Source organism: Symphalangus syndactylus, chromosome 13, assembly GCF_028878055.3.
Source record: "Symphalangus syndactylus isolate Jambi chromosome 13, NHGRI_mSymSyn1-v2.1_pri, whole genome shotgun sequence".
NCBI classification, from domain to species: Eukaryota; Metazoa; Chordata; class Mammalia; order Primates; family Hylobatidae; genus Symphalangus; species Symphalangus syndactylus.
In genome coordinates this window covers 118,981,907-119,002,621 of record NC_072435.2, presented here as the reverse complement: position 1 = coordinate 119,002,621, position 20,715 = coordinate 118,981,907, and the positions used below count along the sequence as shown (strand labels likewise).

The window sequence follows — 20,715 nt, the reverse complement described above, 5'->3', positions numbered from 1 at the left end:
TGCTGGGATTATAGGCGTGAGCCATTGTGCCTGTCCTCCTTTGAATTTTTAGTAATATTTTCACTGGTCCTAACTATTATTTTACTGTTATTTTCATTTTTTTAAACAAATTATTTGTGAAAGAAAGCAGGATATCAAGCAGTAAATAAATGAAAATGATCTTTTGGTGACTAGATTTTAAGTACATTTTAATGTCCTGAAATATATTATCTGTTTATAAAACAAATCCAAAATAACTGAAGTTTGGAAAAGCAGTACTCCTGGAAAGAATCAGAGCTGTTTTATGCACTGAGTAGGCTAAATAAGTCCTGAAAATTTGCTGCTAATTTGCTTGGCACAACTTTTATTCAGAGATAGTGCAGAGATAAGCATCAGCTTATCGTACCAAATTAAGGGTATCCAGTGAACAAGATTTGACTGTCATTTGGGGCAGTGGAGAAAGAATCCCCACTGCACAATGAAGGGCTGTTCTTAAAGTTGGGGGAAATAATCCTCTGGAATAGCTGAGATCAGAGAAGCTGGAAATTAATCTTATTGTTTAGCACAGACTTTTTTTATTTTCTGCTGATTCTTCGGAGTGTTCTCTCACTTTTGGAGAAGGTCTTCCTGTTGTGTTCTTAAAAAGAATACAGTGAGGTCTTTTTACTGGCCTTTTCCTTTTGTGGACCATCTTGTGATCACATTTTGAACAAATGAGGTGCCATTAGAAGGATTAAATGTCAGTGGTTTTGTACTGCTCTGCTAAATCTTGAACTGCTGAATTATTCAACACTTTGATAGAGTGAAGAAAACCATTTGAATTATTTATGTTTCAACAGAAGTAGTCCCCACCTTAGTACAAATGGGGTATCCTCTTTCTCAGGGAAGACCAGACCATCTGTAATTCAAGGTACAGTTGAAGTCCTAACTTCTTTAATGCAAGAGCTACAAAACAGTGGAAAGACTGATTCGGAACTTTGGAAAAACTGTGAGGTATCTAATTTTGTTTTATTTTTGGAATTTTAAAATAATTATATTAATACATACCTCTACTAAACTCTAAATTATTAGAAATTTATGTCCTGAAAAGCATGACACTTTTAAGTTAATGCTAAAGTGGTCAAGTATATTAATTTGGGAATGATATTGAATGAATGGGAAAAAGGTGATCAAAAGTATTTTTTAACAATATATTACTGATTAGACATACTAATTTGTATATTAAATATGAACTAAAACATTGTCTTGGTTCAGAGACCTGAGAATCCCAAAATTATTAAAATTGTTACTAATTGTAATGTTGTCAGTAACTTATATGGAATTGTCATCATTTTGAAAAACTAAATCCACTTTGAAATATTTTCAATGTTCTAATTAGAAATTGAAGCTTCTATTTGGTACCTTACCGTATTCAGCTGTGATACATTGCATTATATTGTTTTCAGATCAGTGGTTCTTTCTTTGGTTCATAGGTTAAATTGTGATATAAAAATGTAACAGTTAAAAGAATACTTACATGGCCGAGCCTGTACAGTGGCTCATGCCTATAGTCCCAGCACTTTAGGCGGCCAAGGTAGGAGGTTTGGTTGAGGCCAGGAGTTTGAGACTAGCCTGGGCAAGATAGCGAGACCCTGTCTCTACAAATATAAATACATAAATAAATTAGTTGGGCATGGTGGCACGGTGTCTGTAGTCCTAGCTACTTGGGAGGCTGATGTGGGAGGATCACTCGAACCCAGGAAGTCAGGGTTGCAGTGAGCTATGATCACAGCACTACACTCCAGCCTGGGTGACAGACTGAGACCCTGTCTCTCTCTATATATAAAAAAAGAGAACCTGTAATCCTAGCACTTGAGGCAGAGGTGGATAGCTTGTGCCCAGGAGTTTGTGACCTGCTTGGGCACATAGCAAGACCCCCTCAGTTAAAAAAAAAACAAAAAAACTTATATATAAATTTTGTTTCATAGGATAATGCTCAAGATAGACTTTCCTAAGGCTGGATTTGATAGTTTTTTATAGAAATGTTTAAACCATTATTAATTCTTAGAAAGCACTAGATCTTGTTTTAAACGTTAATTATACTTTTAGAAGCATAATTTGTGTTATTTTTTAGAATATAGAGTAAGTGAAATGAAAGATTACCTGGTTCAAGAATTCAAAAGCATCAACTGCTAAGTGTAATTATTTATATCCATTATCCATAATTATTGAAATTATAAAAAAGTATTACTATATGCTTAAAAAAATTGAGTTTTCAGTTTTTATACTTTATGCTTGTTTGCATGTAATAATCAGTATGCACTAACATGAAAGACCTTTAAAAATGCCCCTGCAAATGCAATTGAAAATGGAATGTTTATTAAGTATATTAAATGTTTCCCCTAATGTATCTACTCATTAGTTTTTTGTTTATTTGTTTGTTTGTTTCTGAGACAAAGTCTCGCTCTGTTGCCCAGGCTGGAGTGCGGTGGTGTGATCTCGGCTCACTGCCATCACTGCCTCCCAGGTTCCAGTGATTCTCCTGCCTCAGTCTCCCGAGTAGCTGAGATCACAGGCAAGCGCCACCATGCCCAGCTAATTTTTGTATTTTTAGTAGAGAAGGGGTTTTGCCATGTTGGCCAGGCTGGTCTTGAACTCCTGACCTCAGGTAATCTGCCTGCTTTGGCTTCCGAAAGTGCTGGGATTACAGGCATGAGCCACCGTGGCTGGCCCTCATTAGCTTTTGATAACTGAATTAACATGCTTTAGGACAAAGGAGGCATTGCCACAATGTAGTTTAACTTCTGGAAAATTTGTATTTAACTAGAAATTGTTACTTTTAATAATTTGAAATCAACATTTTTTTTTGACATCAGCATCTTAAGTCAGAATCAGAATATATTCCCCGCCCTACCTCTCCCCTCCCTCCCTTCCTTCCTTCCTTTTCTTTGTTTCTTTTTCTTCTCTTTCATTCTCTCTCTTTTTTTTTTTTTTTTTTTTGAAATAGGGTCTCATTCTGTCATCCAGGCTGGAGTGCAGTGGCACAATCTCTGTTCACTGTACCTTCAACCTCTTGGGCTCAAGCCATCTTCCCAGCTCAGCCTCTCAAGTAGCTGGGACTACAGGTGCACACCACCATGCCCAGCTAATTTTTGTATTTTTTGTTGAGACAAGGTTTTGCTATGTTGCCCAGGTTAGTCTTGAACTCATGAACTCAAATGATCCACCCACCTTGGCCTCCCAAAGTGCTGGAATTACAGGCATGAGCCGCTGTGCCCAGCCTCTGAGCTCTCTTTTTATAACAGCTTTCAAAATAACATCAATTTATATTATCCTGAAATGAAGTTCATAGGTAATATAACCTACCTGTACCCACTTTAAAAAATCAATGTACTATCCTAAATGTGACATAAAGGAGAAATAAAAAACTTACAGTAAAATAACATGTATTTGGATATATCCATGTCAGGCACATGTTCATTAGAAGACATAATGAAGTAGTCATATTTACCTGTATGTAGACTCACTGTGAATTCAGCAGCTGAACACAGATCGATATAGCTATGGTGTGTTGATGATCCAGGTATTGTGTACGGCACCTCCACTGGTGACATGCTTTTCTGAAAGGGTGACCAACTTCTCATGAGATTTTGAAACTTAAGTTTGTTTTGATGTTATGAATACTGTGCGAAATATTTATTGTTTTGTAACATAAAATGGACACAGGACAATTCTTCATCGTGGGGGACTGCCCTATGATCTGCATGCCTGGACCCTGCCCACTAAATGCCAGTGATGTTCCCCCAGCTTTGTCATGACTGTGACCTCATATATTTCCAAATGGAGTTCCTTCCCCATTGAGATCACTGCATCATATTTAAATTTAAAACTTAGGCCTGTAATCCCAGCACTTTGGGAGACCGAGGCGGGTGGATCACTTGAGGTCAGGAGTTAGAGAACAGCCTGGCCAACATGGTGAAACCGTGTCTCTACTAAAACATATAAAAATTCGACCGGGTGCAGTGGCTCACGCCTGTAATCCCAGCACTTTGGGAGGCTGAGGTGGGCGAATCATGAGGTCAGGAGATCGAGACCATCCTGGCTAATACGGTAAAACCCCGTCTCTACTAAAAATACAAAAAAATTAGCCGGGCGTGGTGGCGGGTGCCTGTAGTCCCAGCTACTTGGGGGCTGAGGCAGGAGAATGGTGTGAACCCAGGAGGCAGAGCTTGCAGTGAGCCAAGATCACACCACTGCACTCCAGTCTGGGCAACAGAGCAAGACTCCGTCTCAAAAAAAAAAAAAAAAACCAAAACTATATATATAAATTAGCTGAACATGGTGACACATGCCTGTAATCTCAGCTACTTGGGAGGCTGAGGCACGAGACTTGCTTTAACTCGGGAGGTGGAGGTTGCAGTGAGCCCAGATCATGCCACTGCACTCCAGCCTGGGCGAGAGAGTGAGAGACTCCGTCTCAAAAAAAAAAAAAAAAAATAAATAAATAAGTAAATAAAAATCCTTTTAGCCACCTACGAGATATTATTATTCCCATTTTATAAAGTGGGAAACTGAGGTACAAATTAATTTGTCCAGGACCCCACGAGTTTTTCGTGGAGAGCTTGGGGCAGGGGTAGGAGACAGAGTTCACAAAGTGAGCATTTAAGAGACTTTCTGATGTGGCAAATGCTCTGAAGGAAACAAATAGGATGACAAGAAAGAAAGGAACTGTTAGGATGGTTTGAGAAGATGATAATTAGGCTGAAATTGCAGGATGGGAAGACAGCAGTCATGGTGAGAGCTGTGCAGGAGCTCACGAGGTGGCGGGCACAGCAGGTGCTCAGCTGTGAGGCGGGAGACAATTTTGGCATGCTCAAGAACAGAGGATGCCCGTGAGGCAGGTGCGTAGCCAGCAAGGGACAGAGAGCTGGGCCGAAGTGGGGAGGTGCGTAGGAGCCAGACGATGCAGAGCCGTCTACGGAGAGCTTGGGAGTGGAAAGATGCTGAAAGGCTTTACACAGGCAGGTAGTTTTCATAGCCACTTCCTGATGTTGTGTATTGCTGCATGTGGTCTGTGGCTGAAAGTTTCCCAGCCTTGAGGCTGAATGTAGCCTTCTGTAGAACTCCCTGCTCCCTTGGTGTGGCACACTGGCATACTCTAGCTATGAGAGTGCTGATGGCTCTTGGGATTCGGGATGGATCATGACCTAAAAAGGGCTCTTTTACACTGGAGGAATTGTTCTGGGAAATATTAAGTCAAAAAATTATTTTTAACTAACATATTTTATAATTTAATAGACCAGGTGGTTACAGCTATTCAATTTGGTGGAGAAACAATGCCAAGAACAGATAGTTGCCCAGCAGGAGCAGTTCCACAACCAAATTCAAGTAAGTTATCATTTACATTGATTCCTTTTTTATATACATATACATATACATACATACATATATATATACACACACACACATATATAGAAATGGAGTCTCACTCTTGTCGCCCAGGTTGGAGTGCAGTGGCTTGACCTCAGCTCACTACAACCTCTGCCTCCCGGGTTCAAGCCATTCTCCTGCCTCAGCCTCCCGAGTAGCTGAGATTACAGGCACCCGCCAACACGCCCGGCTAATTTTGGTATTTTTAGTAGACATGAGTTTCGCCATGTTCGCCAGGCTGGTCTTAAACTCCTGACCTCAGGTGATCCACCCGCCTCGGCCTCCTGTCCAGCCCTTTTTTCATTTTATTTTTATTTATTTTTTTTGAGATGGAGTCTCACTCTGTTGCCCAGGCTGGAGTGCAATGGCATGGTCTTGGCTCACTGCAACCTCTGCCTCCCAGGTTCAAGCATTCTCCTGCCCCAGCCTCCTGAGTAGCTGGGAATACAGGTGTGTGCCACCATACCTGGCTAATTTTTGTATTTTCGGTAGAGACAGGCTTTCACCGTGTTGGCCAGGCTGGTCTGGAACTTCTGACCTCTTGATCTGCCCGCCTCGACCTCCCAAAGTGCTGGGATTACAGGCGTGAGCCACCACACCTAGCATCCTTTGTTATATTTGTAAGAAAAAAATACGTTATATCAATTTTTTTTTTGAGACAAGGTCTCACTCTGACACCCGGGCTGGCGTGCAGTGACACGATTTTAGCTGACTGCAACCTCTGCCTCCTGGGTTCAAGAAATTCTTCTGCCTCAGCCTCCTGAGTAGCTGGAATTACAGATGCACACCACCATGTCTGGCTAATTTTTAGTAGTCACAGTTTGACCATGTTGGCCAGGCTGGTTTTGAGCTCCTGACCTTGTGATCTGCCCACCTCAGCCTCCCAAAGTGCTGGGATTACAGGTGTGAGCCACCGTGCCTGGCCACCAGCCTCAATTTTGTTTATAAACTAAAGATAAAGCATCACATTATCTTTAGAATAATATCTCACCATGTTTTGAAACATGCTATTCTTGTAACAGTCATAAAAATATGATGTTTAATATACTTTCTTACCCAAATCTGTAACTTTTTATTTCCAGCATATACAGGAGGAGATAAAAAATTTAGTCAAATTACAGACTAGTAGTGCTTCCTTGGCTTCCTATGAAGGAAATTCTTCAAACAAACAAGTATCTTCGGAAAGTCAAATGGGTTTTTTTTCTGAAAGCAGTGAGAGAAATGAATCTGTTATCCATTATCCTGAATCCACAGAACCTGAAATAGAGCAAGAAATGTCCACGTCACAACCAGACTGCAATGTGGATAGTTGCTCAGTAAGCAGTGGATATGGCACATTTTGTATCTCAGAATTAAATCTGTACAAATCTAAAGACCCTAAGGAGTTCATGGAGCACGTAAATGTTCCCAAAGGACAGTATGTATCACCTGCAGTGCCGGCTGCGTCACTTGTAGATGGTGTGAAAAATGAGAATTTTTATATACAGACTCCTGAAGAGTGTCATGTGTCTTTAAAGGAAGATGTATCTATTTTTCCTGGTGAATTTGAACATAATTTTCTTGGTGAAAATAAGGTTTCTGAAGTATACAGTGGGAAAACAAATAGGTAAGTAGAATTTCCATCATTCGAAGGGAGTTTATTACATTTAGAATCTAGCATTCCTTTTAATGGACTATAATAGAATGAGATGTATTTGAACATTTATCAGTTTGTTGCCTGTAGAAAATTGAAATAAACAAAGCACACTATATTCTAATGACACTGACTTTCTTCCCATCTGTAATGTTGTAAGACTACTAAACTCTTAAGGTCAGAAGCTTTGCCAGAAAATAGAAAAGATATTTTTAGCAGACAGGACTGTATCAATAGTGGAAGTTTGTCACACATGTTCATGTAATTTGAACAATTTTTTTTTTTTAAAGGTGGGGGTCTTGCTTTGTTGCCCAAGCTGGTGTGCCGTGGTGCAATCATAGCTCACTGCAGCCTAAAATTCCTGGGCTCAAGTGATCCTCCTGAGTAGTTAGGACTGTGAGCACGTGCTATGTTACCATGTCCAGCTGAAACCGAAAATTATATACAGGGTTACCCAATTTTATGTTTTTTTTTTTTTTTTTCTAATTTTTGTGTATATATATATATATATATATATATATATATATATATATATATATTTTTTTTTTTTTTTTAGTAGAGATGGGGTTTCGCCATGTTGGCCAGGCTGGTCTCGATCTCCTGACCTCAGGTGATCTGCCCACCTCAGCCTCCCAAAGTGCTGGAATTACAGGCGTGAGCCACCACACCTGGCCTGTTTTGTTTTTTTTTGAGATGGAATCTTGCTCTGTCTCCCAGGCTGGAGTGCAGTGGCACAATCTCAGCTCACTGCAACCTCTGCCTCCCTGGTTCAAGTGATACTCCTGCCTTAAGCCTCCTGAGTAGCTGGGACTACAGGTGTGGGCCACCACACCCGGCTAATTTTTGTATTTTCAGTAGAGACAGAGTTCCACTTTGTTGGCCAGGCTGGTCTGTCTCCTGACCTCAGGTGATCTGCCCGCTTCGGCCTCCCAAAGTGCTGGGATTACGGTGTGAGCCACCATGCCTGGCCCCAATTCTATGTTTTTTATTTTCTTTTTTCTAGTCTGTATCCTGCTGAATGTTTTTGTTTGTTTCTTTTGTTCTGTTTTTATTTATTTTTTGAGATGGAGTCTCGCTCTGTCACTCAGGCTGGAGTGCAGTGGTGCGATCACAGCTCACTGCAACCTCTACCTCCCGGGTTCATGTGATTCTCCTGCCTCAGCCTCGTGAGTAGCTGGGACTACAGGCATGTACCACCACGTCTGGCTAATTTTTGTATTTTTAGTAGAGACGGGGTTTCGCCGTGTTGGCCAGGCTGGTCTCGAACTCCTGAGAGTTTAGTAGTCTTACAACATCTGCCCACCTTGGCCTCCCGAAGTGCTGGGATTACAGGCGTGAGCTACTGCGCCCAGCCTGAATGTTTTTTATGTATAAGAAGAATTTTTATAAATTTAGTGACGTTTCATGACAAAGGAGGCTTTTTAGTAAACTGTGGCTGAATGTTTGTAAAACAAATAATCCTTAAAAATTTCATAATTTATCCCAAGTTTTTAGTTTCATATCCCTGAATTGTGTCATCTAAAGCAACACAAATCTTATGTATGTTCAAGTATAATGACTGATTTATGCCAACAAATACGCTCTCATTGTAGAGATACATTTAGCACATGGAAGGGCAAATGTGGTGGTTTTTGTTCTAGTCTATGGCTACAGACTTTGTGTATTATTAGTCACCGTTAGTCTTTTTTTTTTTTTTTTTTTTTGAGATGGAGTCTCGCTCTGTTGCGCAGGCTGGAGTGCAGTGGCGCGATCTCGGCTCACTGCAAGCTCTGCCTCCCGGGTTCACGTCGTTCTCCCGCCTCAGCCTCCTGAGTAGCTTTTAGTAGAGACAGGGTTTCGCCATGTTAGCCAGGATGGTCTCGACCTCCTGACCTTGTGATCCTCCCGCCTCGGCTTCCCAAAGTGCTGGGATTACAGGCGTAAGCCACCGCGCCAGGCCAGTCACTGTTAGTCTTTTTGTTTACTTTGCCTTTGATAATAAGAAATTGAAAAAAGTAATGTAGGTGAATTAATAAAAATTCATTATCTTACCACTATTAGAAAAAACAACTGGCTGGGTGCAGTGGCTCAAACTTGTAATCCCAGCAGTTTGGGAGGCTGAGACGGGTGGATCACTTGAGCCCAGGAGTTCGAGATCAGCCTGGGCAACATGGCAAGACCCTGTCTCTACAAAAAAAATACAAAAATTAGCTGGGTGTGGTGGTGCCCGCTTGTGGTCCCAGCTACTTGGGAGGCAGAGGTGGGAGAATCACCTGAGCTGAGGAAGGTCAGGCTTCCTGACCTTGTGCAATCCTGTGATTGCACCACTGCCACTCCATTCTAGCCTGGGTGACAGAGAGGGTCTCTAAAAAAAAATAAAAAAGAAGAAAAACAAAAACAACTGAAAGCAACTGGTGGTTAGCTTTATATGTGAAGTATCTAAAGAAATAATTTTGGAACCCAGTGTGGTGGCTGATGCCTGTAATCCCAGCACTTTGGGAGGCTGAGGCGGGCAGAGGTCAGGAGCTTGAGACCAGTCTGGCCAACATGGTAAAACCCCATATCTAGTAAAAATACAAAAATTAGCTGGGCGTGGTGGTGCGTCTGTAATCGCAGCTATTCAGAAGACTGAGGCACGAGAATTGCTTGAACCTAGGAGATGGAAGTTGCAGTGAACTGAGATTGCGCCACTGTACTCCAGCCTGGGCGATACAGCGAGACTCTTGTCTCAAAACAAAAAAGTAATTTTGGTTTTCTTTTCTTAAATAGTACTGCTATAACATCATGGGCACAAAAACTGAAGCAGAACCAACCAAAGAGACCACATGTAGAAGATGGAGGTTCAAGATCTAAACAAGGAAATGAGCAAAGCAAGAAGACACCAATTGAGAAAGTAGGTGACAAGTCACTTTCCCTGCGGGCTCCAGTACTGATGATTATGTGGGTTTAGTACACGCTCATGAACAAAACTCTTGTGCCCTTTCTTTTGTATTGTTAATTTGTTCATTTATACATTTTTTTATAATTTTTTTGAGACGGGAGTTTCGCTCTTGTGGCCCAGGCTGGAGTGCAATGACGTGATCTCGGCTCACTTCAACTTCCACCTCCCAGGTTCAAGTGATTCTCCTGTCTCATCCTCCCCAGTACCTGGGATTACGGTCGTGTGTCACCATGCCTGGCCAATTTTTTTTTTTTTCTTTTGAGACGGAGTCTCGCTCTGTCGCCCAGGCTGGAGTGCAGTGGCGCAATCTCGGCTCACTGCAAGCTCCGCCTCCCAGGTTCATGCCATTCTCCTGCGTCAGCTTCCCGAGTAGTTGGGACTACAGGCGCCCGCCACCACGCCCAGCTAATTTTTTGTATTTTTAGTAGAGACGGGGTTTCACCATGTTGGCCAGACTGCTCTCGAACTCCTGACCTCAGGTGATCCACCCACCTTGGCCTCCAAAAGTGCAGGGATTACAGGCATGAGCCACTGTGCCTGGCCCGTTTATACATCTTTCTTTTGGTGTTTCAGAGGTTTAGAAATAATGATTTGCTGTAAGTGTTTCTTCTTTAGTAGGCTACAAATCAAAGCTAATAAAGGATAAAATATTATGAAAATGAATCATTTGCAAAGGTCCTATTTCTCTTTATACTGCAAATGTTTACATTTAGCCAGAGAGTAATCCATTTAATTGTTTAAAATAAACTTTCAAATAATTTATATTATTATTAAGTTGTAAGAAGTAATACTGTAATCTTAAAGTTGAGGCTGGGCCAAGTGACTCATGCCTGTAATCCCAGCACTTTGGGAGGCCGGGGTGGGCAGATCACGAGGTCAAGAGATCGAGACCATCCTTGTCAACATGGTGAAACCTCATCTCTAACTAAAAATACAAAACTTAGCCAGGTGTGGTGGCATGCGCCTGTAGTCCCAGCTACTCGGGAGGCTGAGGCAGGAGAATCACTTGAACTGGGGAGACGGAGGTTGCAGTGATCCAAGATCACACCATTGCACTCCAGCCTGGCAAAAGAGCAAGATTCCTTCTAAAAAAAAAAAGGTTGAAATTTGAACAGTTCTGGCCGGGCGCAGTGGCTCACGCTTGTAATCCCAGCACTTTGGGAGGCTGAGGCGGGTGGATCACGAGGTCAGGAGATCGAGACCACAGTGAAACCCCGTCTCTACTAAAAATACAAAAAATTAGCCGGGCGTGGTGGCGGGCGCCTGTAGTCCCAGCTACTTGGAGAGGCTGAGGCAGGAGAATGGCGTGAACCTAGGAAGCGGAGCTTGCAGTGAGCCAAGATTGCGCCACTGCACTCCAGCCTGGGCGACAGAGTGAGATTCCGTCTCAAAAAAAAAAAAAAAAAGAAATTTGAACAGTTCTGAATTTATAATCCAAATTGTGAGAGATTAAATGTTGAAATTCTGTATGGCCCTTTTGCTAACCTAGCAGCTACTTTAATTAAGAGATTATAGATATTGAGTAAGGTTTTTAAAAAATTATTTAAATTTGAGTTTCAGATAATTCAGATTTTAAACATTTCTTTTATTTATTTATTAATTTATTTATTTTTTTGACATGGAGTCTTGCTCTGTTGCCCAGGCTGGATTACAGTGACATAATCTCAGCTCACTGCAACTTCTGTCTCCTGGGTTCAAGCGATTCTCCTGCCTTGGCCTCCTGAGTAGCCGGGACTATAAGCGCATGCCACCATGCCTGGCTTATTTTTGTATTTTTGGTAGAGATGGGGTCTCGCCATGTTGGTTAGGCTGGTCTTGAACTCCTGACCTCAAGTGATCCACTCACCTCAGCCTCCCAAAGTGCCGGGATTATAGACGTGAGCCACTGTTCCTGGCCAAAAGAAATTTTTTTTTTTTTTTTTTTGAGACGGAGTCTCGCTCTGTCACCCAGGCTGGAGTGCAGTGGCGCGATCTCGGCTCAGTGCAAGCTCCGCCTCCTGGGTTCACGCCATTCTCCTGCCTCAGCCTCTCCGAGTAGCTGGGACTACAGGCGCCTGCCATCACGCCCGGCTAATTTTTTGTATTTTTAGTAGAGACGGGGTTACACCGTGGTCTCGATCTCCTAACCTCGTGATCCACCCGCCTCGGCCTCCCAAAGTGCTGGGAATACAAGCGTGAGCCACCGCGCCCGGCCTAAGAAATTTTTTTAAAATATATTTTTGTAGAGACAGAGTCTCACTATGTTGCCCAGGCTGGTCTCAAACTCGTGGCTTCAAGTGATCCTCTTGCCTTGGCCTCCCAAAATGCTGAGATTACAAGCATGAGCCACTGTGCCTGGCCAGATAATTTTTATTATGCCTGTATAGCCCTTATTGCTCTAAATTTGTCACAGAATAGCATTGTTTAGTATAATACATTGAAATGGCAAAATCAGGTCCCTCTACCAACCCAATACCTTTAGAAACTGGCCATGTCTTACCATCCTGAACATGGTCTTTTTGTCATCCTATGAAAAAGATCTATTAAAGAGAGCATAAGAAGATAGTCCTACAGCCTTCATAAGGCATTGTTTATTCTTCTTTCAATAAATTTTATTTCTTCAATTTAGGCTTCCTGATATCACCATTCTTTGTACTTTTTCAGATTTATATTGAAGAGGAGGGAAGTGAAGGTAAATGAAGCTCTATGAACCACAAAAGCTTCTGTGGCCTAGGAAAGCCCTTTAGTACTGTGTTGCTAGTTTTATTCTAGAAAAGCCCTTTGGTACTATATTGATAGCTCTAGAAAAGCCATTCAATACAGTGTTGTTAGTTTTTTTCTTTTATTTTGAGACAGAGTCTCGCTCTGTTGCCCAGTGGCGCAATCTCGGCTTACTGCAACCTCTGCCTCCCGGGTTCAAGTGATTCTCCTGCCTCAGCCTCCTGAGTAGCTGGGATTACAGGCATGTGCCACCATGCCTGACTAATTTTTTTGTATTTTTAGTAGAGACGGGATTTCACCATGTTGGCCAGGCTAGTCTTGAACTCTTGACCTCAGGTGATCCACCTGCCTCGGCCTCCCAAATGCTGGGATTACAGGCATGAGTCACTGGTTAGTTCTATTTTAGAAAAGCCATTTAGCATTGTGTTCTGTTTTAGAAAAGTCATTTAGGTACTGTGTTGGTAGGTCTATTTTAGAAAAGCCCTTTGGTTTAGAACTGTGTTGGTAGTTCTATTCTGTTGACTCTCTATGCCATCAAGGATGGTGTATCCTTGTTTGGTATGACAGCAAAAAACATTTGGAGACGGGTAAAAATTGCTTTTTCTCATTGGGATAGATTGGCATAAAGCGAGAATGTTTTCATACACAATAGTTCCTTTTCTTCTGTTTTTCCTAAGATTACACCTCTTCTTGTGCAGACTTCCGCTTCTGATAAACTTTGGCCTTGTGGTTATGTACTCAGTGGGTTCGCCGATGTTCTTGCTGTCCTTTGTGATTGTAGCTCAGTATATGCCACGTAGCACCGTGGTTCTGCCTTTGCTGCACATTAGACTCACCTGAGGAGATTTAAAACTCTACTTCTCCTGGCTTCCAAACCCAGGTGCTGACCTGTGTTTTGGGACTTTTAATCAGGTGTTGCTGATGTGCGGTAGAGTCTAGGAGCTGCTGGTTAATTAGGCCACCGCCTAATTTTTCTTCTCTATTCAGTGGAGAATCAGACCAGCTGCCCATGGTCTGGCCCTGCCTTTGAAATGCTCTTCTGCTCACATCTTCTACCTCTTGCGATCATAGGGCAGAAAGTGGAGGCAGTGAGGAGGCAGTGATTCCCTCTGAGTCTTTCTTTGATCATCTCCTGGACAAGTTTTAGTTTTCCTTTTTTTGGGTAACTGAAATATTCAGTATTAAATTACTAGGGGAAATCAAGTTTCTTTGATATTTCTGAACCCTAAATGATTTCGAGCTCATGGTGGTTGGTGAATCAGAGACGCGCCCCCGCCCCCCCCCCCACCCCCGCCGAAATGCATTTCTTGAGTGATTCTGGATTCACAAAAGTTAGAACTTTCCTCTTTATTTAGTTCTTTTTCTTCTCTCATTGGTTTCAGTTTCAGTCTAAAGCAGAGAATGCTTGTTACCAGGATTTTCTTCTGATCCAATTTTCTTTTTATGCAATGGTAGTTTATTTTGGGTAAATAGTGCCTTTGAAGTAATTTTGTAATTGCATATTGTTTAGCAAAAGGGTTTTCCAGGGAGGGCTTGAGTTGCTCTTTGTTTGCTTGGTCCTTTGTCTTGGACAGACTCGACTATCCCATTTCACAGGCTGAGGGGCTTCCGTGGTGGTTTTTCAGATGGGCTAATAGATGGTGACTAAAACTCATTAAGGTCCTTGTGCTAAGCTTAGGCTGGCTTCTTGGACTAAGAGGGTTTATATTTAGAAGGGCTTTTCATTGCACCCTACTTTTATTTTTAATTAAAAGCTGGGCCTGTTTTCTTCAGTGGATGCCTTGTTTCCCCCAGGAGAGTGCAGCAGGTGGCTCTGTAAGATAAGCCCTTGCCAGCCCACTGTGTGTGTGCGGCAGCCGAGTGCACTGAATTTGCATCTCAGAATCCAGACAAGGACAAAATATTTTGCTTGGGATTATTTGACTTGGACTTTTCCAGTCACCTTCTCTTGGTCTTTTTTTTTTTTTTTCCTGAGACAGAGTTTCGCTCTGTCGCCCAGGCTGGAGTGCAGTGGCGCGATCTCAGCTCACTGCAAGCTCCACCTCCCAGGTTCATGCCATTCTCCTGCCTCAGCCTCCCGAGTAGCTGGGACTACAGGTGCCCACCACCACGCCCGGCTAATTTTTTGTATTTTTAGTAGAGACGGGGTTTCCCCGTGATAGCCAGAATGGTCTCGATCTCCTGACCTGGTGATCTGCCTGCCTCGGCCTCCCAAAGTGCTGGGATTACAGGCGTGAGCCACCGCGCCGGCCTTCTCTTGGTCTTAAGTAGTGAGACAAATTCAAACAGGTGGAATTTCTTCCTTGATGAGAAAGAAAGTGGTGCCTTATAAGGCTGATGTGTTAATCCCCCTTCTTGGTAGGTAGTGTTATCTCAGTGTGCTTTTACTTTGGCAATGGGTTCATGGATGGTTACATACTCTTTACAGGAATTAAAAGTTTCATGAGGGACCTGATAAGAAAAATTCTGATAGAGGCCGGGCGCGGTGGCTCACGCCTGTACTCCTAGCACTTTGGGAGGCCGAGGCGGGTGGATCACCTGAGGTCAGGAGTTCGAGACCAGCCTGACCAACATGGAGAAACCCCATCTCTACTAAAAATACACAAAAATTAGCCGGACGTGGAGGTGCATGCCTGTAATCCCAGTTACTCGGGAGCCTGAGGCAGGAGAATCGCTTGAACCCAGGAGGCGGAGGTTGTGGTGAGCCGAGATCGCGCCATTGCACTCCAGCCTGGGCGACAAGAGGGAAAACTCCGTCTCAAAAAAAAAAAAAAAAAAAAAAAAAAAAAAAGAAAAATTCTGATAGAAATATTCTCATCACATATCTCTGGAAACACATTTCTTGCGACAGTGTCAGAGATGTTGTGAGGATTGATTTGCTCAGAATTTTTACTAGAATTGATAAGTAAGCAGGGACTACTACTAACCAATTGTTTGTATATAGGAAATAGTCTACTACTTAAGGCTCATATTATTGATTTATGGTTTTTAGAGTTAATCTGATTTATTGTAATTATGATAAAAATGAATTGTTAGAGCTTTTACATTAATTTTTATACTAAATGACTTTAATTCTAGGCACCTCAAATTTGTTTTGGAAGTAAATGGCAAATTATACATACATTTTAGGTCTGAACTCACGAAATAATACCTGCCCCCATTTTTCTCCTTCCAGCTCCATGGAGAACTGAAATAAACTTTTGTAAATTACACAGGCAAAAAAAAAAAATAAAAAGTGTGACAGTGAATTCCTATCAGGTAGCATTCTTGTAACCATGGGGAAACCAGGCTTTCTTTTTTTTTTTTTGAGACAGAGTCTTGCTCTGTGCCCAGGCTAGAGTGCAGTGGCGCGATCTCGGCTCACTGCAACCTCTGCCTCCCAGGTTCAAGTGATTCTCCTGCCTCAGCCTCCCGAGTAGCTGGGATTAAAGGCACCCGCCACTGTGCCCGGCTAATTTTTGTATTTTTAGTAGAGACGGGGTTTCATCATCTTGACCAGGCTGGTTTCGAACTTTTGACCTCGTGATCCACCCGCCTTGGCCTCCCAAAGTGCTGGGATAATAGGCGTGAGCTACTGCGCCTGGCCCAGGCTTTCTTCTTTGAACCCTCTGAAGGTTTCTCTCCACCTGGTTTGAGGCCTGGCTCTCATTTCTTGGGTCAGCAGATTGTGCCTAATGACTTTTAGCTGTCAACCAATAGTTTTCTTTCTTGTAGTCTGATTTTGCTGCTGCTACACATCCTCGTGCTTTTTACCTCAGTAAACCAGATGAAACTCCAAATGCTTGGATGTCTGATTCAGGAACAGGTATGATACTTAAATTTTTATTTTTTTAACCTAAACTACACTCAGAGGAAGGTACTTAGATTTTTAGAGCATTATTTTTAAAAAACAACTTGCCTACATTTCTCCTTATAGGATGATACTGTATAGTAGTATGGTTTTGTAAATGTGTTATGTGTTGTGGTGTTCTCTGGTAGCAGCCTTACCTTTGTTTGTTTTGTTTTTTGAGACAAGGTCTCACTCTGTCACCCAGGCTGGGATGCAGTGGTGTGATCACAGCTCACTGCAGGCTCTGTCTCCTGGGCTCAATTGATCCTCCCACCTCAGCTTCCCAAGAATAGTTGGGACAACAGGCAGCGCCACCATGCCCAGCTACCTTTTGTATTTTTTTGTAGAGACAGGGTTTCGCCATGTTGCCCCAGCTGGTTTTGAACTCCTGGGTGCAAGCAATCCACCTGCCTCTGTTTCTCAAGGTGCTGGGATTACAGGCTTCAGCCACCATGCCCAGCCACCTTTCTTGTCTTAATTTATGTTACAAGATCTATAAACAGAATGAAGTACTTTTGCAGTTGTTTTGAACAGCTGTAAAAATCATCAGCCTTTTTCGGGTAGTCCAAAATGAATTAAATTCAAACCCCCTGAGCCATTCTTTACACTCCATGGTGAGCTTATTCCAATCTTAATGGCTTTATATACAGACTTAATTTTTTTTCCATATCCCACATCCAATTCATCAGGATGAATTAGCTTTGCCTTACAAAACTTTCCAGAATCCCACCACTTCTTACCACCTCCACGGCTTCCAGCCTAAGAGTGGCCTCTCATCTGTCACCTGGGTTGCTGCTGTCTTCCTAACCAGCCTCCCCACTTCCACTCTTGCACACTTCAATCTATTCTCAACATAGTAGACAAAGTGATCCTCTGAAAAGTTAAGTCACATCATGTGACTCCTCCTCTCCAAACCCTGTTGTTCACAGAGTCCCTACAGGGGCCCACAGTGCCTAACAACCTAGCCCTGTTACCTCTTTGACCTCACTTTTTTTTTTTTTTTTTTGAGATGGAGTCTCACCGTGTCGCCCAGACTAGAGTGTAGTGCCGCGATCTCGGCTCACTGCAACCTCCACCTCCTGGGTTCAAGAGATTCTCCTGCCTCAGCCTCCTGAGTAGCTGAGATTACAGGCGTGCGCCACCATGCCCGGTTAATTTTTTTGAATTTTTGTAGAGGCAGGGTTTTGCTATGTTGGCCAGGCTGGTCTCGAACTCCTGACCTCAGCTGATCCACCCGCCTCGGCCTCCCAAAGTGCTGGGATTACAGGCGTGAGCCACTGCGCCCGGCCTGACCTCAGTTATATACTGAGTTGTTCCTCGAATTACAATGGGATTATGTCCTGATAAACCCACCATAAATTGAAAATATCATAAGTTGAAAGTGGGCTGGGCACAGTGGCTCATGCCTGTAATCCCAGCACTTTGAGAGGCCAAGGTGTGAGGATCGCTTGAGGCCATGAGTTTGAGACCAGCTTGAGCAACAAGTTGAGACCCCATCTCTACAAAAGAGTTAAAAAATTCACCAGGGTTGGTGATGCGCCTGTAGTGCTAGCTACTTGGAAAGCTGAAATGGGAAGATTGCTTGAGTCTGGGAGGTCAAGGCTGCAGTGAGCCATGATCACACCACTGCACTCCAGCCTGGGCAACACCAAGACCTTGTCTCGAGAAAAAAAAAATTGAAAATGCATTTAGTACACCTAGCTTATTAAACATCATAGCTTAGCCTAGTGTACATTAAATGTGCTCAGAACACTTACATTAGCCTACAGTTGGGCAAAGTTATCTAACACAAAGTATTTTATAATAAAGTATTGACTATTTCATATACTTTATTGAATACCGAGAGTGAAAAACAGAGTGGTCAGCCGGGTGCTGTGGCTCATGCTTGTAATCCCAGCACTTTGGGAGGCCGGGTCGGACGGATCATGAGGTCAGGCGATCGAGACTATCCTGGCTAATACAGTGAAACCCCATGTCTACTAAAAATACAAAAAATTAGCTGGGCTTGGTGGCGGGGACCTGTAATCCCAGCTACTCGAGAGGCTGAGGCAGGAGAATGGCATGAACCCAGGAGGCGGAGCTTGCAGTGAGCCGAGATTGTGCCACTGAACTCCAGCCTGGGAGACAGAGCCAGGCTCTGTCTCAAAAAAAAAAAGAAAAACAGAATGGTCATATGGGTATGGGTACTCAAAGTATGGTTTCTACTGACTGCATATCACTTTTGCACCATGAAAAAGTAAAAAAAAAAAAAAATGAGTCGAACCATTGTAGGCTGGGGATTGTACTCTGTCCCTTTTTTTTCTTTTTTTTTTTTTTGAGACAGAGTTTTGCTCTTGTTGCCCAGGCTGGAGTGCGATGGTGTGATCTCGGCTCACTGCAATCTCCGCTTCCCGGGTTCAAGTGATTTTTCTGCCTCAGCCTTCAGCTTCCCAAGATGAGATTACAGGCATGCACCACCATGCCCAGCTAATTTTGTATTTTTAGTAGAGACAGAGTTTCTCCATGTTGGTCAGGCTGGTCTTCAACTCCTGACCTCAGGTGATCTGCCCGCCTCAGCCTCCCAAAGTGTTGGGATTACAGGCGTGAGCCATTGCTCCTTGCCGTGCTCTGTCCGTTTCTTTGATGAGAAGGGAGATTGTCTGCTCAAATGTCCCACATAGGTTTTAGGACTTTTGCATTGGCTGTTTTCCATACTTGAAATGTTCTTCCCTCTGTATGAGGGAGCTCCCTCATACATGGCTAAAATGGCTGATGCCCTCTTAATTATCCTCTCAGTAGCCAACCCTGTTCACCTGATTCAAAAATAGTGCCTGCCCACCCCACCCCCCACTACATATCCCCTTTATCCTGTTTTAAAATCTCATCAGAGTGCTTACCACCTATATACTGCATGATTTACTTACTTTTCATGTCTCACTCCTTCTGCCTCCACAGCCTGGCACTATAGGTGCTCAATAAACATTTGAATTATTGAATTATTTACATTGATTCTATATGTCTATACTACTCACAAAGAAATTCTCAGCTGGGCGTGGTGGCTCACACCTGTGATCCCAGCACTTTGGGAAGCCAAGGTGGGCAGATCATTTGACCCCAGGAGGTTGAGACCAGCCTGGGCAACATAGCAAAACTTCGTCTCTACACAAAATACAAAAATTAGCCAGGTGTGGTGGTGTGAGCTTATAGTCCCAGCTACTTGGGAGGCTGAAAGGGAATGATGGCTTGAGCTTGGGAGGTCAGGGCTGTAGTGAGCTGTGATTGCGCCACTGTACTCCAGCCTGGGTGACAGATGGAGGCCCTGTCTCAGAAAAAAAAAAAAAAAAAGAAAAGAAATTGTCTATTTTAAAATATATTTTAAGGCTGGACCTGGTAGCTCACAACTGTAATCCTAGCACTTTGGGAGGCCAAGGAGGGTGGATTGTTTGAGCTCTGGAGTTCGAGACCAGCCTGGGTAACATGGCAAAACTCTGTCTCTACTAAAAGTACAAAAAAAATTAGCAGGGCTTGGTGGTGTGTGCCTGTAGTCCCAGCTTCTTGCAGGGCTAAGGCAGGAGGATGTCTTGAACCTGGAAGGTTGAGACTCCAGTGAGCTGGGCTGGGCGCAGTGGACCATGCCTATAATCCCAGCACTTTGGGAGGCCGAGGCGGGAGGATCACTTGAGATCAGGAGTTCGAGACCAGCCTGGCCAACATGGTGAAGCCCCATCTCTACTAAAAATACAAAAATTAGTCCGGGCACGGTGGCTCACACCTGTTATCCCAGCACTTTGGGAGACCAAGGCAGGCAGATCACTTGAGGTCAGGAGTTCGAGACCAGTCTGGCCAAAATGGCAAAAACCTGTCTCTACTAAAAATACAAAAATTAGCCGGGCGTGGTGGTGCATGCCTGTAACCTCAGCTACTCAGGAGGCTGAGGCAGGAGAATCACTTGAACCTGGGAGGCGGAGGTTGCAGTGAGCTGAGCTCATGCCATTGCACTCCAGTCTGGGCAACAGAGTGAGACTGTCTCAAAAAAAAAAAAAAGAAAAGAAAAAAACAAACCCAAAATTAGCCAGTTATCGTGGCGCATGCCTGTAATTCCAACTACTCAGGAGGCTGAGGCAGGAGAATCGCTTGAACTCGGGAGACGGAGGTTGCAGTGAGCCGAGATCACTCCACTGCATTCCATCTTGGGCAACAGAGCCAGACTCTGTCTCAAAAAAAGAGACCACAGTGGACCGAGATGGCACCACTGCACTCCAGCCT

General features: G+C 43.3%; 1 protein-coding gene across 19 annotated transcripts in view; it reads left to right on the top strand.

Annotated features, from left to right (window-relative positions):
• MPHOSPH9 (M-phase phosphoprotein 9) overlaps positions 1-20,715 on the top strand; it is a 99,085-nt gene that overhangs the window by 16,986 nt on the left and 61,384 nt on the right. For 15 of the 19 annotated variants that reach the window (XM_055237962.2, XM_055237963.2, XM_063614644.1 and 12 more), the window contains 5 exons: positions 819-972; positions 5,257-5,346; positions 6,471-6,994; positions 9,770-9,893; positions 16,356-16,446. In XM_055237962.2, the coding sequence (XP_055093937.1) occupies positions 819-972; positions 5,257-5,346; positions 6,471-6,994; positions 9,770-9,893; positions 16,356-16,446 (983 nt within the window). The remainder of the gene's footprint in view (positions 1-818; positions 973-5,256; positions 5,347-6,470; positions 6,995-9,769; positions 9,894-16,355; positions 16,447-20,715) is intronic. The other 4 variants (XM_063614650.1, XM_063614649.1, XM_063614648.1 and 1 more) reach the window with 2 other exon arrangements.